The sequence below is a fragment of the Tachysurus fulvidraco genome, chromosome 7 (genome assembly GCF_022655615.1).
Source record: "Tachysurus fulvidraco isolate hzauxx_2018 chromosome 7, HZAU_PFXX_2.0, whole genome shotgun sequence".
NCBI lineage: Eukaryota > Metazoa > Chordata > Actinopteri > Siluriformes > Bagridae > Tachysurus > Tachysurus fulvidraco.
The window spans coordinates 8644407-8664883 of NC_062524.1; the positions used below are offsets into that span (position 1 = coordinate 8644407).

Consider the following 20477-nt stretch of genomic DNA (forward strand, 5'->3'; position numbering starts at 1 on the left):
TTGGTAAAACTTGGTAACCTGCTGCAACCATCTGATGCTCCATATGTGGTCACTTCACTTGCAGGCTACAGTAACATCAAGAAAATGTCTTCAGTATACAAACCTTTAATGTAGTTCCTTGAGCGTGTGAGTGCTTCCCTGGTCTATGAGGGTGATATGATCTGAAGCAACATGTCTAACTTTTTTCCCCAATACTAATAACAGGACATACCATAACTAATACCCTGCTAGGATAAATGCAAAAGATGAATGGATGTGTTAATGAATCATGGAAATTTTCTGTGGAGTTTTAGAAACCTAAATACAGAGGTTGCCAACTGAGTATTGCAAGATGTTCACACTTCTATTGCCACTAATCACATACCACTGAAAGCTGATGGCAACTACCCTAACAGCCAAGTACTAACACTGTCTCACATAAGAAGGTGAAGAATATAAAAAAAAATTAGTGATCAGGCTTAGGAATGTTTTTCCATGTGCCATAATCATTAAGGAAAATGCACCTATGAACAACACTCTATAAAGTATGTATGGTCTTGTATAGTTCGTTGTTATAAGAAAGCCTACAAGTGACTTTACAATACAGTGACTCGTGACTTGAAGCAATAAATGGTAGCCTAGTGGTTAAGGCCTAGTGGTTAAGGCCTAGTGGTTATCCTAGTGGATAAGGGTGTAAAAATGTGATAATGTATGTTGCTTTGGATAAGGGCGTCTGCCCTGTACTTTACATTTACACCATTTGGCAGATGCCCTTATCCAGAGCGACGTGCATAAGTGCTTAAATCTCTATCTAAAGTAGCTGTATCTTACATCTGCACATCTTAAGTAATATGCAGTGATCCCCAGACCATGCCAAGGATGAGATAGTCTAGTGGTCAATTAATATAGTATTTGACTGATTAGTTTTATTTATTTTATTTTTTAATTTTTTTATTTAGGAAACTGTGCAAAGATTGTGTATACCAAAAATAAGCCAGCTTTTCACAGAACTTCAATCAACGAGACTAGGACCACCATCTTGGAGTCTTTCATGATTTTTTCTTTTCATTTCACAGCAAAATAGTCATGAGATGAAGTCATAAAGACCTTTAAAAAGCTGGTACTGGCACATCTAAAGACTGTAACGTAACAGATGCTGGATCCCCTACAGTTTACCTACCGAGCAAACAGATCAGTGGACGATGCAATCAACTCCTTGACAACGCAGATATATATTCCCGGATTCTGCTTTTAATACAATAATTCTTTAAATTCTCCACTCTAAATGTTTCCCTCTATACCAATGACTGCACTTCAAGCGATCCAACTGTTAAACTTATAAAATTTGCAGATGATACTACGCTCATCGTTCTTGTAGTCTGTTTTGTCTTATATAGTCTGTATTTGTCTTGTGTAGTCTGTTTCATCTTGTATAGTCTGTTTTTGTTTCATCTTGTATAGTCTGTTTTTGTTTTGTCTTGTATAGTCCAAGCTAAATGTATAGTATAATGTTATTTATGTCTGTACTTTTGATAGTCACAAACAGCTGGAACCAAATTCCTTGCGTGTGTCGACACACTTGGCCATTAAACCGGATTCGGATTCGGATTCTGATGAACAGCGTTCCCAATAAGAGACTTTAGGGGGCGTTCTCGGGTTTAGTGCCCGGAAGTGACGTTACCGAAGTTTCGTCTCTACACAGGAGACAGCAGTATTTGAAGCCTTTTGTTGTAAGACTCCGGCAGCCATTTTACGAAGTGGATTCACACGAGAACAACAGGGAACGTTTGGTCGACGGTTACCGAGTTGCGAACAGAATTGTCTCTCTCTTTAGTAGCGTTTAGAGAGTTTTCACCTTTTCGTTTTTTTAAATATATAAAATTACGATTTAACTGCCTCTCAGTTATGTCTCGGGACCGGTTCAGGAATCGTGGAGGATTCCAGCAGCGAGGCCGCGGGGGTATCGGGGGAATGCGGGGCGGAATCGGGAACCCAACTTTCCGCAATAATCCACAGCAAGCGTTTCAGAACCGTGGCCCTCAACCTGGGGGTGGTTTTAAACCCGCTCAAGCAAATCAAGTTACCCCTCAAAAACCAGAGGGATCTAATGTTACACCGAAGCCCGAGATGAAGTCGCCTCCTCCTTCTCTTCCTCAGCAGCAGCAGCCGCCGCCTCAACAATCGCCTCTGCAGCAGCAGCAGCCGCCGCCTGATGCACAGAAACCTCCAGCTCCACAACCGCAACAAGTCCAACCACCTCTTGTTCCACAACCACCAATTCAGTCACCTCCACCAAAAAACCTTAACCCGAGACCAGAACCCTCAACTCCACAGAGTCAACCCCGAAAGAACGTCAATCAACACAAAACACCAGTGAGTGGAAATGGACAAAAGCCTCCAACCAGTGAAGGCCGTGGATCCCATACAGCGGATGCCCCCGAAACACGGGTAAAAAAAAGACTTATTTTACAACTGGGTGTGTTTGTTAGCTGTCTAACGCACGGAACGTATAAAAACAGTCATCCGTGCGATAATCACATTTAATAGTGACTAACAACCTGTAACCATAGTAACCTTGTTGAAAAACGGGCATATGGAAGGCATTTATTTATTTATTTATTATATAGCTGAGCAACATTAGGATGTGGAACTTAAAAACATATTTTTTGTACGAACAAGCTCCTTGTGATGTACATAAAAAAAAAACACCACGGCACAAATAATTATCCATTCGGGCTTCAGTGCCCTTGTTACGCATTATCGCTGTTTGCTTGCGCCGCCATTTTGAACTGATCTGAACAAAAGGTGGATTAGCCGAGCTAAGCTAACGGTGCCAAATAACCGTCTAGTTAATTAGTAACTTGAATAAACAACCAAATTATTGCAAACTTATTCCCACCGTGTTAAATTAACCGTTTCCATACGAATACGGTTGTCTTCTGTTTCCCCTCCCTTTTTTTTTGCTAGTCAGTTAATATTAGCTCGTATGCTATACGTGAACATTTTAGCTGTCTGGTTAAAGGTTCGAATAAAACGAATAATAACGAAAACGAAAATATTTTACGTTTGTACCAACGAGTACATTTTAACATGCTTTAGTTGTTGCATTAGACTAGAAAGTTTACCATGTATTAAACTTATACAATGCTTTTAATGTCTAATTACTTTTATATACATGTATATAATTGTATATAATTAAGAGACTCTGACCATGAAACGCTTTGTTTCCAGGAGTATTATATTTAAACCAGATCTCAAATGTGTCGCTTTATTGCTCCATGTGTAAGTGTAAATTCTGTAGTACTTTCAGGAGCCATTTGGGATTTGGGCCTGTTTACGGTCCTTAGCAGCCATTTTGTTGAGCTAAGCAAAGATGTTAACGATGCTAAATGGTCAGATAGCTAATGACTAACTGTGTCTAACTATAGCTTTAATATATACAACTCGGATCTGTTAGTGTTGTCTGAATTGCTAATGTTTGACGGACACGTTTCACGATAAAACGAGTTTCGTATACATTTATTCACTGAACTGTTCTGGTTGCTAACACAAGTGGGTTTGTTTTTTATGCCAGTCGTGCTAATGTGCTATGAGCAGCAACTTTTTTTTTAGCAGAGTAAGTTTTAATAGTTTTATATGCTTTATATAGTGCTTTTATTGAGCTGTAAATATAATTTGTATTCGTTTCCCACTTACGCTTTGGTGCCTGTACATTTTTAAAGTAAATGTTTGTAATACCTGGTGAAAAATGCTAATGGTGAAACTACCTTCCAGGAATTAAGGGCATCCCTGTCAATGCTGCGGAAACCCGGGGAGAAAACCTACACCCAGAGATGCCGGCTGTTCATCGGCAATTTGCCCAACGACATTACAGAGGACGAGTTCAGAAAACTGTTTCAGAAGTATGGAGAGCCTAGTGAAATCTTCATTAATCAAGGCAAAGGTTTTGGCTTCATACGTCTGGTAAGACTTACACTTTTGCCGTAAGCTTGTAATTTGAGGTCCGGTCTTCCAATGATATTAAGTAGCATTTTATTTTGTTCCACTTTTGATTTCAGGAGTCACGGGCTTTAGCAGAGGTCGCGAAAGCTGAATTGGATGATAAACCGATGAAAGGCAGACCACTCCGGGTTCGGTTTGCTACCCATTCAGCTGCATTGTCTGTGCGTAATCTTTCCCCATATGTCTCCAACGAGCTCCTCGAAGAGGCGTTCTCACAGTTCGGCGTGGTAGAAAGGGCAGTGGTTGTTGTGGATGACCGTGGGCGCTCTGTCGGGAAAGGCATCGTTGAGTTTGCTACCAAGCCAGCAGCTAGAAAAGCTCTTGACCGGTGCAATGATGGAGTCTTCCTACTCACTTCGTAAGAGAGCTGTTTGTTTGTTTATTTATTTATTTATTGCTTGTTTTGCTAAATAAACTGACCGAAAACATGCTTTCCACTTGGCATCCTTTGTGGAATAATGGAGTTATTTTGAAAAGACTGGCTGATTTCCTGTGCATTTTCCACAGAGTTGATCACAATTCCCATTAAAGTTACTCTGGCAGCATTTGGTTTTGGTCAAATCTGCTAAATTTCTAGAAGGTTTTGAAACAGTATAAGGGCCTTGAAAGAATGTTTGTCTGATTTAATTTTTGCTACCAGGGCACCTCGTCCAGTTGTGATTGAGCTGTTGGAGCAGTTTGACGATGAAGATGGTCTGCCAGAGAAGCTTGCTCAGAAGAACCCAAATTATCAGAAGTGAGTTATTTGAGACAATCCTCCCTTTTTTTTCCCCCTTCAGTTTGTCATGTACAATCATGACCATACATTAGCATGCACAGTTGGAGCTCTTGTAAAGTCTTTGGTCCAGATGTTGAAAAACAGTGAGGATTAGGTTAAAGGTTAAATTATCGATTTCCATAGAACATGTAGTTAATATATCATTACAATTTCTTTTATTCAGAGAGCGAGAACAGCCCCCACGTTTTGCCAGACCAGGCACTTTTGAGTTTGAATACTCACAACGATGGAAGTCTCTCGATGAGATGGAGAAACAGCAGAGGCAACAAGTGGAGAAAAATATCCGTGAGGCGCGTGAGAAGCTGGAGGCAGAAATGGAAGATGCCTACCATGAGCACCAGGCTAACTTGCTGCGACAGGGCAAGTGTCTCTGTTCATCAGTGTGTTAGATGTGTTTGTTTTGACTTTGTACATTTTAGTGCTTATTTTTTTTTTGTCCATCCTTTAGATCTTCTTAGGCGTCAAGAGGAATTGCGACGCATGGAAGAGATGCATAATCAGGAGATGCAAAAACGCAAGGAGATGCAGATTAGGTACAGATCATTTTGAGGTTTTTTTTTTTTTGGGAGAAGTGCATCAACTGTGTAATAACAAAGTATTTGTGTGGAAATGCACAATATTGTGGAGATTTGGTAATCGTGGTTTTAGAATAATTTAGAATCTAATTCTATAACCACGATTACCAAATCACCACTGCTAAGTTTTACGGTTTTGGGTTCTGCTACAAATGAATTTGGCCTTTACTGTAGCCAACACGATGGGTTGTACCATTCAGAATTTTGTTTGGCAGGCAAGAGGAGGAGCGCCGCAGGCGGGAGGAGGAAATGATGCGGCAGAGAGAAATGGAAGAACAGATGAGGCGTAAGCGGGAGGAGTCCTACAGAATGGGTGGTTTCATGGATAATGTAAGTCTGGATGCTGGAAAGCTATGGTGTCCACTTCTTACTGTACGTGCTTACTTTACCGGTTATTGCGTAAAATACTAATCTTTTTTTTTTTTTTTTTTTTTTTTTGACAGAGGGAAAGGGAGATGAGGATGGGTTCTGGAGGTCTTGGATTGGCAGGTGAATACAATTTGTTTTTGTTTTAATAAGCTTTGTACAGGTGAAGGTTTGTGGTGCTTTTTCCATACTTGTGAGCTGAATGTATGACCGTTATAACTTGCTGAGTTAAATGTTTATTTTTGGTCTTTTTTTTTTTTTTTTTTAAGATATGCCTTTTGGTGCTAACAACCAGAAGTTTCCATTGGCCAGAATGAACTTTGATGGTCACCAGGGACTCGGAGGACCAGTGGCAGGGGGCATGGTGCCCAACGAAATGGTAACGTATCCTGTGGTGGAAGTGTGTGAATGGCAATATGGTTAGCGTGTGTGTGAGAGAGAGACTGCAGAAATGTTAACTTTTTTAATCAACAGTGGTTGCAGTTCTTCCAATAAGAGTTTGGGCAAATTCATTTAATAACCTGATGATTTTGGTGTCTCATTTGAGAGTCTGGTTAAAAAAATTTCAGCCTTCATGCTCAGCTTTATTTTATTATTATTTTTTTAATATTTGAGTTGCTTAGAAAATCTGTCTGTACTAAGCCCAAAAACCAGTGGACTTTGGTTTGCTCACTGCATTTGCTTGTAAGTCCTGTCTGATGTGATGAAGACAGGCATGTTTTGTGTTGAATCAATGAATTTTTGCAACTTCTCGTAACACAAACGCACCTGGACTCTTGATGGAAAACCTCTGGCCGAATCATGTATTCTAGTTTGTGAGCTATCTTTGTTTTGGGCAAGTTTGGAATGACTCCAGTATGGAGTGGATCAGCTGGCATTTTTGTAGTAAACATTTGAAGGGCTTTAGTGCAGATAGAGTTAAAAGCAAGTACATTTCTATGTATTTTCTAACCAGTAAGTTGTTAAACAAGAATGCTGAGCTTTTGGTTGAGCTAATGGTGAACCATATCGTTTACTGGCTAGGTTGGCTCCTTAGCAGCGTGCTCTTGGTGATGAGTGCTTGAATGGTTTAGCATGAGCCCCGGTAGTAAAACAAAACTTCATATTCCAAAGGCTTTATAACTAGTTGAACATGCAGATCTGTTTTTTGTTTTTTAAAACTATTTCAATACAAAGTTGCTGGGGTGTTTTTTTTTTAAATATAATTTATTTAGTTTATGGTGTCAGTAGTTCCACTTTCTCTCTAGGGCTGCAACAGGTTGCAGTCTCATTAAAGCCTGTATTAACTCACTGTGTAATTACAGTCTGTTGTGCAAATGCGATCATAAGCTTTTCATTTGCTTATTGTGGTGTTCCGGATACCTTCACACAATAGCGCTTTTTCATCGGGCAGTGCAGCTCATTTAATTAAATTACTCAATCTTCCTCTCAACATTTTCGTCTTGTGATTTTATACTGTACGTAAATACCTTTTGCTGAATTGTTACCAATTCTGCAGTCTGTGGGAGTGTCTGCAGCCCCTAAATGAATATTTGCACCTCTGTATGCTCTATTAGAAGATTCTTCTGTGAAATAGCCTAGACATTTTGCAGATGTTGAGCTAGATAGATCTTAAATTAAAAAACCAAGCAAATTCCAAAAATTACTTGACCACTTTGAAGCATGTTTATACATCCTTATACTGCACATGTATGAAAATGTCTTTATCCTGATTCATCTCCATCAGAGGTTTATTTTCTTTTCTTTTTTGAATTGATGCAGCAATTTCAAGGACAAGCACTTGTTTGTTTTTTGTGTTTTTTAAATGAGCAGGCAAAGAGGTGGCGATTCAGAGACGTGAATTAAAGTCTGGTGCTGGATCAGTATTTCACTGATCATGGTCAGCATAAAAACTCCAGGGAAAATCCCTGTCATGTAAATTAATGGGCTGGGGAACCGATAGATAACGATGTAGATACGAGTATAGTCTGAGTTCAGATGAGCCGCATTGTTCGATGGAAAAATGTTATGCATGTGAACACCCGTGCAGTTCATAAGAAAATTCACACCACCTTTTATCATTAAGGGCACATACTCTGGTTATAAATTTATCACCTGTAGATAAAAAAAAAAAAAAAGATCCTTAACCATCTTATTGCTACATGTTAGTCCATATCAGGGTATAATAGGTCAGGTATCAAAGTGAATTTCACAATATTCAGTTGATTTAACTTTATTACAAGAGTAAATAATGTTGCAACAGCTGTCTATACCCAAATATATGAAATTCAGGTCCAAAATTGTTTTGCTGGTAGACTTTCAGGTTATTTTTTGGGTTTTTTTTTTTTTTTTCTTTCAGCATTTTAGAATGACAATATTGAAGGGAACAAGTGTTCATTACAATTGGAACAAATCACTAATGATTGTAGCTGGGCTGTGGCACATTTGTATCAGCATCCCTGAAGCTTAAACTGATTCACAGCTAACTGAGATGTGATGAGGTATTAAATAAGAGGCTCAGGACTGCATCCCTTCGCCACTTTGCACCAGACTCTGTTTTTGCAGTTATTGGACAATACTTGTTCTTTCATAGAGCTCTGGCATGCAAAGGTTTTAGTTGTTTCCTGATTTTTAGCTCAACATTCTCTGAACTGTGACCATAAGTCACTGAGTCATTACTTAGTTTGCAGTTAAGTACCTGTTAAGGTATGCACAGATTGTTTTGCCTTTAACGCAATGTCTTTTTTTTTTTCTTTCTTTCTTTTTAATGTTTGCCTGCCCAAAAGGAAAAGTATCTGTTCCAGACCTTGTGTACATTCATTATAACTGGGTCTCTTTGCTAAAGCCTTATGGGTATAATCAGACCTTCTATGCATCGGATGGGCATTTTAAAGCACTCCACTGCTTTATTTCACAAAGCCATTTTTAATACTGCTTTTTTATCCATCAATATATTTGTGATTTTTGCTTAGTATATATTTGTATGTTGTCCTATTTTATTGTTGTTTGGCTACAAATAACACACTTTTGTCTCTCTGGCAAGTTAGTAAGTTTCCAAAAATTCTTTCATTTAAAATCAATGTAGCTAAATCTATCTGCACAAATCTGCTTGAATCAGATGTTCCTTTAATAAAACCACCAGTCCAAGAGCTTTAGCCCAATCATGAATTCCAATCAGTTTTTCAGTTTGGAGTTCAGTAAGCCAACTTTAACTTAACTTTGAGCAGCCATTTGCCATAAGTAGATAAAAATAATTGACATTTTTTAATAAGGCCCTGGAATAACATCAAAAACTCGAGCCAGTTAAAGGTGCTCATCCAACAATGTAAGTGAAACCTTGTAATGATCTCGTAGGTTGGATTTGATATGATTAATGGAATGCTCAAATACCGAACAATTAAAAGGAAATGTATTAATACTGCATTTTAAATAGTTTATAAATAACACCATAAATGGGCTTATAACCTGATTAATTACTTTTTTCTATATATGACTATATCAATACAGATCCTCTGCTTAACATGAGGGATCTGTTCAGACTGGATCCTTCTCAACGAAACTCATCTTAAAAGCAGCTAAAATGACTAAACTTGCTAACCGGTTCAAGTGGCAGCTATTGTTCCACTTTTGACTCCTTTTATGGTAGGATCTTGCTAACAAATACATTACCCTCTTTTCCTTTTCCTATGTTACCCGTGGCACCCGTGGATCTGCGTGTTGGAACGGTTTCGTCGAATGTTTCCCTTGGACCCCCACTTATTTATGCTTGGCTCAAATTATGAACTCATGGAACTTGTGCCAATGTTGCCCCTTATTCCTTTTTTGGATGCAATCGTAACCACAATTTCTCCACCCAATTCCCTACCTCGTTTGCAATGTCACTATAGCACAATGAGCGTTTCCCTCAAGGTGGCCCTGCAGGTCCGAGGGGCATGGGTCCTGGCAGTTCAGGATTTGGCAGAGTCCGTGAGGAATTCGAAGGACCTGCCAAGAAGCCCCGCTTCTGATCTGGCACTTTTATATAGTAGAGCTTGTTTCTGGATTCCCAGTGGTTCTGGGGTCTTAATGTATTTAAGTTTAAAATATTCCATTGGAATTTTAGCCCGAGGATTCAAATTTTTTTGTTTTTGTGGCAAATTTTTTTTTTAGTAATTTGTGTGTTCAAAAATTTTCAAAAGTAGTGAAGCTGCTCAGCTTTTGCTCAGCACATCCCATTGTATTCTCCTTTTCTACGTATATAATCATGCAATGTTACTTGTTATGCTGGTTACACTTGTAAGATGTTCTGCTATTTCTATGGTTATGTTCTGTGCCATTCAACATTTTGAGATAATCCATGTAATTTGCAATAAAGAGTACACTTGGTTGTTCAAACCCCACTTCAACATTTTAGCGCAGTGTTTGACTCTGTCTTAAAAATTCACTCGGCCCATGCGAGAGCGCTGATTTCATGAAATATTTGGGCCTTGTTTGAATTCAGTTGATTCAAACTTGATCAAGAATGAACGGCCACATTGAGTAAATACAGCAGGGGTGGACAAATCATAAATGTTAGCTAGCCCACCTGACAGGTTAAAGCCCCCAATTCCCTTATTTTAGTTACTTGAAACTGACAAGGCATAAAAGTTTTGTTATTGTAGTGCAGCATATATATATGGCTTAACACACAGTTGTTTGCCAGCATTGTGTGTGTGTGTATGATATGGTGTTCAGTCTTCACAGTAAAAGAGATTTGAGCCTGGCTAATGCAAGTAGGTGAATTGGCTAAACTGAATTGTCTTTAACGTGTGCATGTTTGGTGTGAATGATGCCCTGTGAGGAGTAAAGTCCTATCGGGGTGAATTCTCCTGTCGTTCATCTTGTCTTACATGACCGACCTGAGACCCTGACCAGGAGTGAGTGGCAGGTGTGTCTAATGCAGCAGGTGGTGTGATTTCAGGATGAGGATTTTGTTTAGTAGCTACATAATCATGCAGTGGTTGTACAGCCTCCATGACGACAAAGAAAAATTGCACAAGTCAACAAGACTTTTTTTTCCCCCCGTTGAATTTGCGAGGAGAAATTGTCCATGCACAAAACTTGCTTGTCCATGATATCTGGGCCAATGATTTGTCCACCCCTGAAGTTCATACTAATGCTTAGCTTGTTATATGTGGTCTGGAATGGAAGCTTAAAGTACTTAAGTGTTTTAGTACCTTGGCATACGTACAATTTGATACTCCTAAGTGGCCCAAAAATGAATAACCTGCATTAATTTTGCAGTAGGTAAGTTTGTTAATCTCAAGAATTTTGTGGTTATCATGCTTTCCAGTAAATTCTTCTTGAATTTTTTTTTTTTTTTTTTTTTATGAAAATGTAATTTAGCCCAAAGCCTATAAAATAGTGAGCTTAAAAATCTCAAGGACACATTGTAATTATCTGCAAGAACCTTCAGGAAATGTAAGACCTGTTTAATAAAGTAACTAGATGATGATGCATGCTTAACTGTGTTGGGTTTTCTAGCATCCCTCATAATTCATTGCTTGTCATACTGTAGGAAAAATTTGTAATGCTAATTCTGGATCTTGCATGGCTAAGCAGGATAGAATTTGGCCAATATTGCCGACGCTATGGGGTCACCAGCCCTTTTCGTATACAGTGCTGCCTGAGGATTGTAGGACTCTGCCCTAAGGGGCAGTCATTTTAGGGTCTTGGCTCTAAAGCCTTGCATTTGAGGACTGATTCAGCTTATTTTGATTATTCATTATTGTAAGGCAATGCAAGTTCTTAAATTCCTATTAGACTTTCTAGAATCTAAGAGTTCTTAGCCTAAGTATATATTAATCAAATTGAGTGATTATGATCATGGGGTGGTTTACTTGTATGACTGGAGCTAAATACTTACATAAATGTCTTTGCTACTGTGTTTTTTGGTCCTCTGTATTTTCTCCCTTAACAGGTGACTGTCAAGTTATGTGCACAGGAGTCTGTGCAATTAAAATGTATCTAGATAGATATCTTGAGTGTAAGTTTTGCTAAATCTACAAAAGTAGTTGTACTGCTATAGCTAGGAGGGGGGGGGGGTGCTCAAGTGTGACTAGAGACATAAAAGGTGCCTTTAAAGTCCCGAGAACTTGACTGAGCTGTTTTTTCAGACCAGCTCTGATGGCATTAATAGTGACCAAGAACTAAATATATTTTAGAAATTATCAGCTCAAACATGTCACATCTTACACCAAGGAGAAGAGGTCTAATGTAGGAGGTGACGCCCCCCAGTCTACCATCTCATCTGCAAAGGGGGTGGCCCCTTAAGGTTCTAACTCCTCCAACAAGAAACCCCAGTAGTGTGTCCTGCAATAATTTCATTTAATTTGTTTATAGTATATTTGGCCAGCACTAATTTGAGCAGGTAAAGGTTGCTCAAAACGTCAGCTGTAGGTTTAGACTCTTAATTGGTAACTAAAAGGCTTGACCTGTGAGCTTCCACTGCCAAATGATTATCAAATTATATATGCATCACTCACTGACGTCACTTTAAAGGGATTCATTAGTGACCTACCACCAAGGCATGTGTCTAAATATGCACAGTGTAATCAGTGATGGATTTTCTTTTTTAGTCATAGTATGTGAGGTGGCTTGTGTTCAGAAATACATGCACCAAGTCTCTGAGATACAGTAGTGATGTTATACCTGCAATGAATGGCCAGATATAGGGTTTGATTATATATAAATATTGTATGAAAAATAATTATTCTTGTGTGTGAACTTAAGTGATGTAACGTTTCAGCCTAAATCCTGTAGCTAAGAGATTTTACTGAAGTGGGTTCTATGCAACTTGCTTCCTGCCAATCCTTGAGGCGTGGTGCTTGCTACAAGCACCGAAGACTGTGTGACTGAGTAACAAGGATTGACCTCTTCCTGTTTTGGCTGATGAGAAGCAACCCAGTAGCACAAGGCTGCCACCACCATGCTTCACCCTAGAGTTGGTATTAACCAAAGCAATACCTTCTTTACCTCTTCCCCTAACTCATCAAAGCAGAAAATCTTATTCCTAAGTCTTTTTATTTATTTATTTATTTATTTAGGAGAGGCTTCCATCTAGTCCCAGGCTCTGCCCTCTCTTCAGAGGAATCCTGAAACTCTCCTTTTGTAATCCGTTTACTGAGATTAGCTGTATGGTCAGCACAAGAGTATTCTAACAATAATGTTCATCTTGGCTTCAGTTCAGAGGTCTACTTTGGAGTGCTTTGGAGTAAATGGTTGGTTTTTGGTTTGGCATACACTGAAAATTGCAGGGCCTCATAAACCCAGGTATGAACCTTTTCAAATGAATCATGTCCAGTTAATTACATTTGCCACAGATGGACTCCAGGCAAGTTCTACAGACCTCTCAAGATGAACAGACCAAACAAGATGGAACTGAGTTCAGTTTGGATCATCTTAGCCAAGGCATTGGATATTTGTCAAATGAGAAATTTCAGTTTTTGCCTTTTTAAAAAGAAATTTGCAACAAACATTTTGGGTTATTGTGTAGATTAAGTCAGTCACTGTAATCAATTTTTAAATTAAATCTAATATAATAAAGAACAAGTTGAAGGGATCTGAATTACTTCACTGACTCGCTGTACACACTCGTTGGGAGTGTTCTGAAGGTGTTTCATGATCATGCTAACTTTTTTGGATGACCTTAAGCAGAGCAAATAAAACATGACCATTTGTTGCACAAGGGTGTTAATGATTTATGACATTTATTTAAAAAAAAATTGCATGATCTAGTTTGAACAGGAAGGTGAGTTTTAAAGTACTGTATCTAGTGCTATATGCAACAGCTTTTTGTGGAATGTATCATATGCGTGTCGAACATGAGGTGTACCGTGTAGAACTGTGTATAAGATAAGCCACTCGTTTCAATAAGCAGACCTTTAAATTGTAGTACTTAAAAACCGTGTTTACTAAAGCTCAGCAGATATTTTACAGGTTTTTTCATCTGGTATTCTAGCTCTGAATGGCTTCTACATTTACTCAGCATCATGATGGAATCACATGGAGGTTCAGTTGGAACTGACAGGTCTGGCACCACACAAATGACACACATTTAGTAGTCATAGTATTAGGGGAACTTCACATACTTGTCTCTTCAAAGACAGGTTATGGAGTTATGGAACCAGATTATGGAATTTTTCAGAACATCTTTTGTAGTATGATGCCTGAATCTTTCATTAAAACTAAAATTTTAGCTTTCAGCGTTTGTTTTCAGTAGATTCTGACAATGCACATGTTTGTTTAAATGCTGTACTTTAAGCTACAATTTAAACCTTTCTAAATGGTTAAATTAATAGTTTTTTTGTTTTTGTTTTTAATTTTGCAAACTTGCAGAACATTTAGGTACAAGTAGAAATGTAGGAAATCTCTGGTGCAAGCCACTATCTGTATATTTTACTATATTAGTACCATAATATGCTACTGTTGCTAACCTGAACTTCAGTAGCATTAGTATAGATCCTTAGATGGATGATGGCCCTGTTAAGATTGGGGGGTTATGTTTGTAGGACTGCAAAAAAGCAAAAGCAGCCCAACTGTTTGATTAATGTAATTAACTTAAACATTTCACTACTCGATTTGCTTTTGTGAAAAGTCAAACATTTATCCATTTAGACACATTATGACCATTTAGCACAGTATAGGTGATATGATTTTTCTGTTTTGTTTATTTTCTTTTAAATTTAAGGGTAATGTTTTCATCCAGATGAAACGTTTTGCTCCTTTAACTGCTTTAAATAAATGATTTGAAGAAAAAAGATTTAAATTTGTCATCTCCAGTAGCTATACAATGGCTGCTGGTATGCACCGGTTGGATACAAAAACTGCTGCTGTCGATCCTTACTGCAACATTTGGACCTGTAAATTAGTCAATCGAGATGTTCAGTATGTTACATGTATAATAAATTTGTTCAGTAAATTTAGTGTTGTAACTGCTGCCTTTAGGGATAACAGAACTAGTGTATTCCTGCATTAAATATTTTAAACACTCCATCTAGAATTTAGACACTCCAAAAAAATGGCTGCTTTGTATAAAAGCTTCAGGCACCAGGAGTGTCCAACTAAACTGGAAATGTATAGTGGGTGTTTATCGGGTCATTCCTAACAAAAAACCTGAGTTATTAGGGCTGATGTATCTTAATTGGTGTAAGCAAAGTTCCATTAGCATTTAGGGCAGCAGAACACTTTGTTCATACAGTGTTCGTTTATACAGTGATGGAGACCAGGCAAAATGAGCAAAATTTAATTGAACAAGAAATCAATAGTTATAGTGGGTTTTAGAAGTCATTAAACAGCTTACAAGTAGAAAATGTGTATATTAATGATGGATTTAAACTTTAAAGAGCAGTTCCAGTGGACTATCTCATATTGTTTGCCTCTAGCCATTGAACACCTTGATGTAATAACCTGGTCAGGAAACCGTAAGACTCTATGTTGATTATTAAGAAATTAATGCTTATTGTGGATGTATTTCTTATTTTCTAAAGCTTGAATAAAGCCCTCAGCCCTACCTAGTGGCAAATGGTCTGTTAGTACACGTTCTTGTAATTTTTTAGAAGGAAAACCTAATAGGTGTGATAACTTGTGCTTCTTTAATACATGTTCCAATTACTTTCATCATGCTGATTTTCTTAATATAATAATTGCCATTTATAGTTGAGAGCTGTGAAATTTAAGGCTTTATGGAATTTATAAACAGCAAACGTGGTTTTGCAATAAGTCAGATATCAAGACAAATTTTCCTTTGCAATTGTACCAGTTTTTCTGTAATAATGATTAAAAATCCTAATTGATTTAACCTGCAGGTAAACTTTCCATGACTATTATAAAAATTTAAGATTCAGTAAACTATTAGATCCCTTGCTATATAAGCTTATTGTCTAAAAGTTGTCATGGACTTTGACTCAGGTTTGAGGCAAGTGAAAGTCACTGGAGTTGCTCTTTAAGCTTGTACAAAACACTTTAAGATTCTATAGAAAGAAAATGGAGGGGGGAAAATAACTTTAAAATTCATGGATGGATAAATGCAAATACTGGTCGGGGACTAAATAACCATGATGCAATCCTATTGGAAGTCCAGTTAGGTATAGAGTATGTAGCTGTACAAAACCAACAGCAGGGAGGTGAGAACTCCCGTAATGCCAATACTCAATATCTGACACAAAGCAAACTTTGTCGGCATCCAACCTTGCTATTTCCAGTTCTTTGTGAGGAGAGCTTGTCTCTGTGTGTGTAACGTGTATGGCATGGATGGTGGTGCTGTAGCTAAGCAGTAGCAGCCAATGTCCAGCTTGCCCTGCTCCACAGTTGACACTCCAGCAGTTGCTTACAATGACACAAGATGAGTAGTTCTTCAGATCAGTGGACAGTTGAGCCTGGACTTGTTTGCGTCGAGAGGTTTGCTTGCGTATCATCCAAAAAAAGGTAAGTGCTCATGTCTTTTGTTCAATGATGCTGAAAAAAACAGGGCTGCTTCACCTCCCTGAGTCACTTCACATGCTGAATTTTTGGGGGTTCTGGCATCACACTTCTAAACATGGATTCACAGTGCAGATGTTTGTTGTGGACTCAATGTGTAACAACTTTTAATTCTCTCTGAACTGCATGTAGCTGGCTTCGTGGACAGTAATGGACTACTGTGAAATGCCTGAAAGTAAGCAACTGACGGGGATGGGATGGTGTATGGGGCCGGACGTAGTATTGTTGCGTTGATGTACCATGGCAAATGCGTGTGGAAACGGGCAGGGGTGGGCTTGACCTTGAGAATGATGAGAGCCTAAATCTTGGATTTTCTCCAACGTGTATACTACTTCTGCCAGATCAGTGTCCTGACTTGAATGCATCACTGTACGTTTTAAACATTCTCAGTGCATTTCCTCTGTTTCCTCTCAGTCTGAGTTTAGGGAAACTTGCTGTGTGAATGAAGTGGAAATATAATGAAACCTGAACTACGACTACACTTCCATTTAACCTTTTTTTTAAATATACTTTCCCCACAGATTTCATCACAAAAGCTAGTTGACTAAAGGGGAAAATGCACAGGGCTTAGAAGCACATGCATGCCTCTTAAGTTGCAGCGACTTTCACTTCTTTAAAGAAACAAACAAGGATCCACTTAAGTAGTGATGACACTTTCAGTTTGTTTGTTTTTTAAATATTGCTTGGTGCACATTCTTGATGGTGGGTTGGAGGTCTTAAAGATCTTGTATCCATAAAAGCAAAACGTTTTATGGTAGTGTTCATTTTTTTGGATCGATGGATTACATAATAATCTACTGTTCTCTAACATTTTATATATAGACTATAATGGATGATTGGATTATTGCAACATGAATCGAAGGTCACACAGTCTAGATAAGAATCTCTATAGCAGCCCATGGCAACAGAATTCCTCGGATCTTACAGCACCTGAATTTACCTGGAATAAGTTTATTAATGGAAGACCTCTTCATGGTACTAGCCTCAGAGCTTTTATTGGTTGGTTGATCAAATAAATAAAACCTTACTGTAGGCTGAACCAAAAGTCACCTTACATTCACTTTTTTGTACCTTTTTTCCAGATAACCTTTAAGAGTGGTCTGACTTATTGAAATTATTCTCGAAGCTGGAACAGGAAGCTGGACATGTCATTCAAGCATAACACCAAGTTGCTTGATTGACACTTTGCTGATAGGTTTGCTTGATAGGTTTGTATTATTGCTCCAACAAAAGGGAAAAAAATAATCCTAGTGCCTGTTAGTCCAGAAACACATACAGCTACTACGCAAGCTTGAATCTTCTATTTTTTTTATTCTACCTTAATAGCTAAACGTACTTTGAAACTTTTTGGATATTGCGTTTTGCTATTCCAAGTACTTGACACGGTTGCAATTCCCACACCACTTGACTTGCCATCACCATTCACCGTTTCTTTTCCTGCTTGGCCTCCCACTCTATGTATACTATTTTTTTTGTTTGTTTTTTTTTCTGTGCAAGTTCCCACTCATTCTATTAAGTGTCCTGAAGTACTGCATCAACATTTTACTATACGCATCCTGACACACGATGTGCCTCAGTACATACACTGTGTAGACAAGGTGTTCTTGAAGCTTTCTAGCGGTTTTGGCAGATTTTGTTGTCCAGGGAGGTGTGTTTTTGTTTATCTGCACTGTGATCCATCATCTCATTTTCCCTTCCCTGGGCTAGAGATGCCTTTGCATTACCCATTATAGAGTGTGATGCCAGAACTGCCCTGTTTGCTTAACGGCTGCCTGTGGAAAGGCAGAATATAACCTCACACCTCAGGATCTACACTTCCAGAAACCCAGCACTGTGTAAAAGGTGATGTCTGTTTAGATAACTCATTATGTGGTTAATAATGGACTATGCATCAAGCATCAGCTTCACACTTAGTCTCACTCAATTTATCAGCAACATTTGAGCGTTTTTTTTGTTTTGTGTGTTTGTTTTTCTGTCTCCTCAAGCAACACACATTAACACAAGCCCTTCAAAATGTCTTGTCTTTACATATAACTTGTCTGTACAAAAACTTCACTATAACGCCATTTAGCATAATAGACACACTTGTGGACTAGATGATGGGTTTTTTTTTGTTTGTTTGTTTGTTTTTAAGAAAAAATAATTATATAATTATTTATCCAAAAACTAAATATCAGTCTATTAAACCAGGACTGTGAGACCTAAGGAACTCATATTTTTGTGTAGTTAGTGATTAGCCATATATAATTTTAGAATTTTTATTTTAGTTATTTAGAGAGGATCATCAAAATAAATCGAGGAATTGTAATAGATTCAAACGTTTGTCTGAGAAATACTATACCCAACATAATGCGGCGTAATTTTCACTGTTGGCTTGCCGCAAAAAAAGAAAATGTGTATATATAATTTTTTTTCCTAGTCTTCTCTCTGCTCCAAGAGAGGTCATTACAGGCTACATGTACTCAATTATACTAAAGAGAGAACTTAAATTTCGTCTTAAAGCAGAAAAAAAATATTAAGACAAATATAAAAGTAGCATTCTGTTTGGTTATATTTATTTATTTATTTATTAGGGAGACAAAAAAAATCAGCTTATCTGTCACAAAAAAACTTTTTTTTTTCTTTCCCTTTTTTTTTTACTTACATATGCGAGTGACCTGACCCGTTGTATTCCAATGCTGTAAGATTTTAAACTATCATAATGTAGTTTGGAAATACTTCCCTCAAGTAGTTAGTTTTAAATAAATAATGGCCGTGATTTGATTTGAACCTGTGCAAGCAGCCCTACTACAGTATATACGTTTTTTAATTTTAAATGAGCAAAGCGCAATTAACAAAGGACTCCACCCATATCCCTGATTTCTATAATCCTTTTTTTTTTTTTTAAGATTTCTTCCGGGACTTTGTATGTTTGGATAATGTTGCATATATTCTCAAAATCTGTATAACCTCTCATTCATCAGTAGTGTAGTACTTCTAGTCTAGTGTTTAGCTTCATAGTGATATGTGAAGACCATGTTCACTCACTGTCTTTCTCACTGCAGGGGCCTCGGGCAACTGATGGAGGCTGAGTTCCACACCGTCACAAATAAGGTTAGTTAAATCACGCTTGAATATATAATCTTATAAACAGTACAGTGTATAAGTAACGTGGCAGACTTACCTTGAGTCCGTATACTGTATTTAAAGTCTTTTTTTTTTTTCCTGTTTTAGGTCATTGGTTAAGTGTAATCTATGCTCCACTACATGTAAAACCTGTATGAACAGTGTTATGGAGTGCGAGCAGCAGGCCAGCTGATCTTCACATTCAAGTACTACATGTGAGTAAGATTATTCTGAGAACATTCTCTTCCTAAAATGCCAAAGTTTTAGCTGTGAAGTTAATCCTTTGGTTGATGATTCTTTTTTTTGTTGTTTTTAGGGAGCGTGACAGAGGGAAATTATCAAGTTCAGCACACGGATTCGTCAGGTCATTTATCCGGGTAGCACGTGTGCTCCTTTTGAATAATCTGAATAGCAAAACTTAAGTTCCAGTAAAGAGATTGACGTGTGTATCTCATATCCCTGAAGTGTCGTCTTCAGACAGGGTGTGCGTTTCACTCAGTTTATCACCGTCGCATCTTATTGGCTTGTTGCTAATAGCGGATCTGATTCAGGACAGACGTATGCAAGCTGATCACACAACACAAGTGGCTGTGAATGGATCCGTGTTTTTGTCTGGGGAAACGTTGTACACCACCAATGAATAATAAAATGTTTGTTTGTAAACCTTTTATCATCCAGCGTATTTATTTAGATTCAGTATAACAATACCTTTTAATGTGCAATAAACCTTCTGGCTTCACTCTTCACTCTTAATTCATTTTTTTAATCAGTGTTGTAAGAAAGAAATAAGGCTTTTTTTTTTTTCAAAGGGAAGTTGCTAAAGAGTTTTTAGCCAGCACAGCATGATACAAGAATATCTTCTTGTAAATAAAAACTTGGGGTGTTGGTGTGTGATTAAAAATACGATTAGTGTCAGTCTTACAGGAAACCCTTTAACAGTACACTGAAGTCCTTTTACAGCAGCTTAAATCTATAAATGTGATTGCTGCTACTTTAGAACAAAAACATGATGGCAAAACTTGTTTTTTAGAAAAAAAAAAAGTGTTGGATGGCTAAGACTTGTATATGAATATTAAGTATGATCAGGAGGTTTTTCTTTTTATTGTAACACAGATTTGCAAAAGACAACACTGGGCAGTTTGCTTAGACAACAATGTTAAATAACTGTTTACTGCAGGTTAGATTAGCAGAATTTG

At 37.8% G+C, this 20477-nt stretch overlaps 1 protein-coding gene across 5 annotated transcripts; it reads left to right on the plus strand.

Annotated features, from left to right (window-relative positions):
• Window positions 1–1695: 1695 nt before the first annotated feature.
• On the plus strand, window positions 1696–19949 carry sfpq (splicing factor proline/glutamine-rich). Of its 5 annotated transcripts, XM_047816398.1 has the most exons (13): window positions 1696–2427; window positions 3754–3942; window positions 4038–4339; window positions 4622–4717; window positions 4923–5119; window positions 5208–5292; window positions 5535–5664; window positions 5778–5823; window positions 5970–6079; window positions 9567–18018; window positions 19221–19269; window positions 19390–19496; window positions 19598–19949. In XM_047816398.1, the coding sequence occupies exons 1-10, from the start codon at window positions 1885–1887 to the stop codon at window positions 9684–9686; spliced, it is 1818 nt and encodes a 605-aa protein (XP_047672354.1). In that variant the 5' UTR covers window positions 1696–1884; the 3' UTR covers window positions 9687–18018; window positions 19221–19269; window positions 19390–19496; window positions 19598–19949. The 5 variants fall into 5 exon arrangements, with proteins under 5 accessions (XP_047672354.1, XP_026989641.2, XP_026989643.2 ...); XM_027133840.2 differs by having other exon boundaries at window positions 9567–19269; XM_027133842.2 differs by lacking the exon at window positions 9567–18018.
• Window positions 19950–20477: the final 528 nt, after the last annotated feature.

Bases quoted from the DNA above. Each gene is read 5' to 3' on its own strand.
- sfpq (XM_027133840.2), top strand. From the start codon at position 1,885: ATGTCTCGGGACCGGTTCAGGAATCGTGGAGGATTCCAGCAGCGAGGC. The intron at 2,428-3,753 runs GTAAAAAAAAGA...ACTACCTTCCAG, and splicing joins CGGATGCCCCCGAAACACGG to GAATTAAGGGCATCCCTGTC. The intron at 5,293-5,534 runs GTACAGATCATT...TGTACCATTCAG, and splicing joins CGCAAGGAGATGCAGATTAG to AATTTTGTTTGGCAGGCAAG.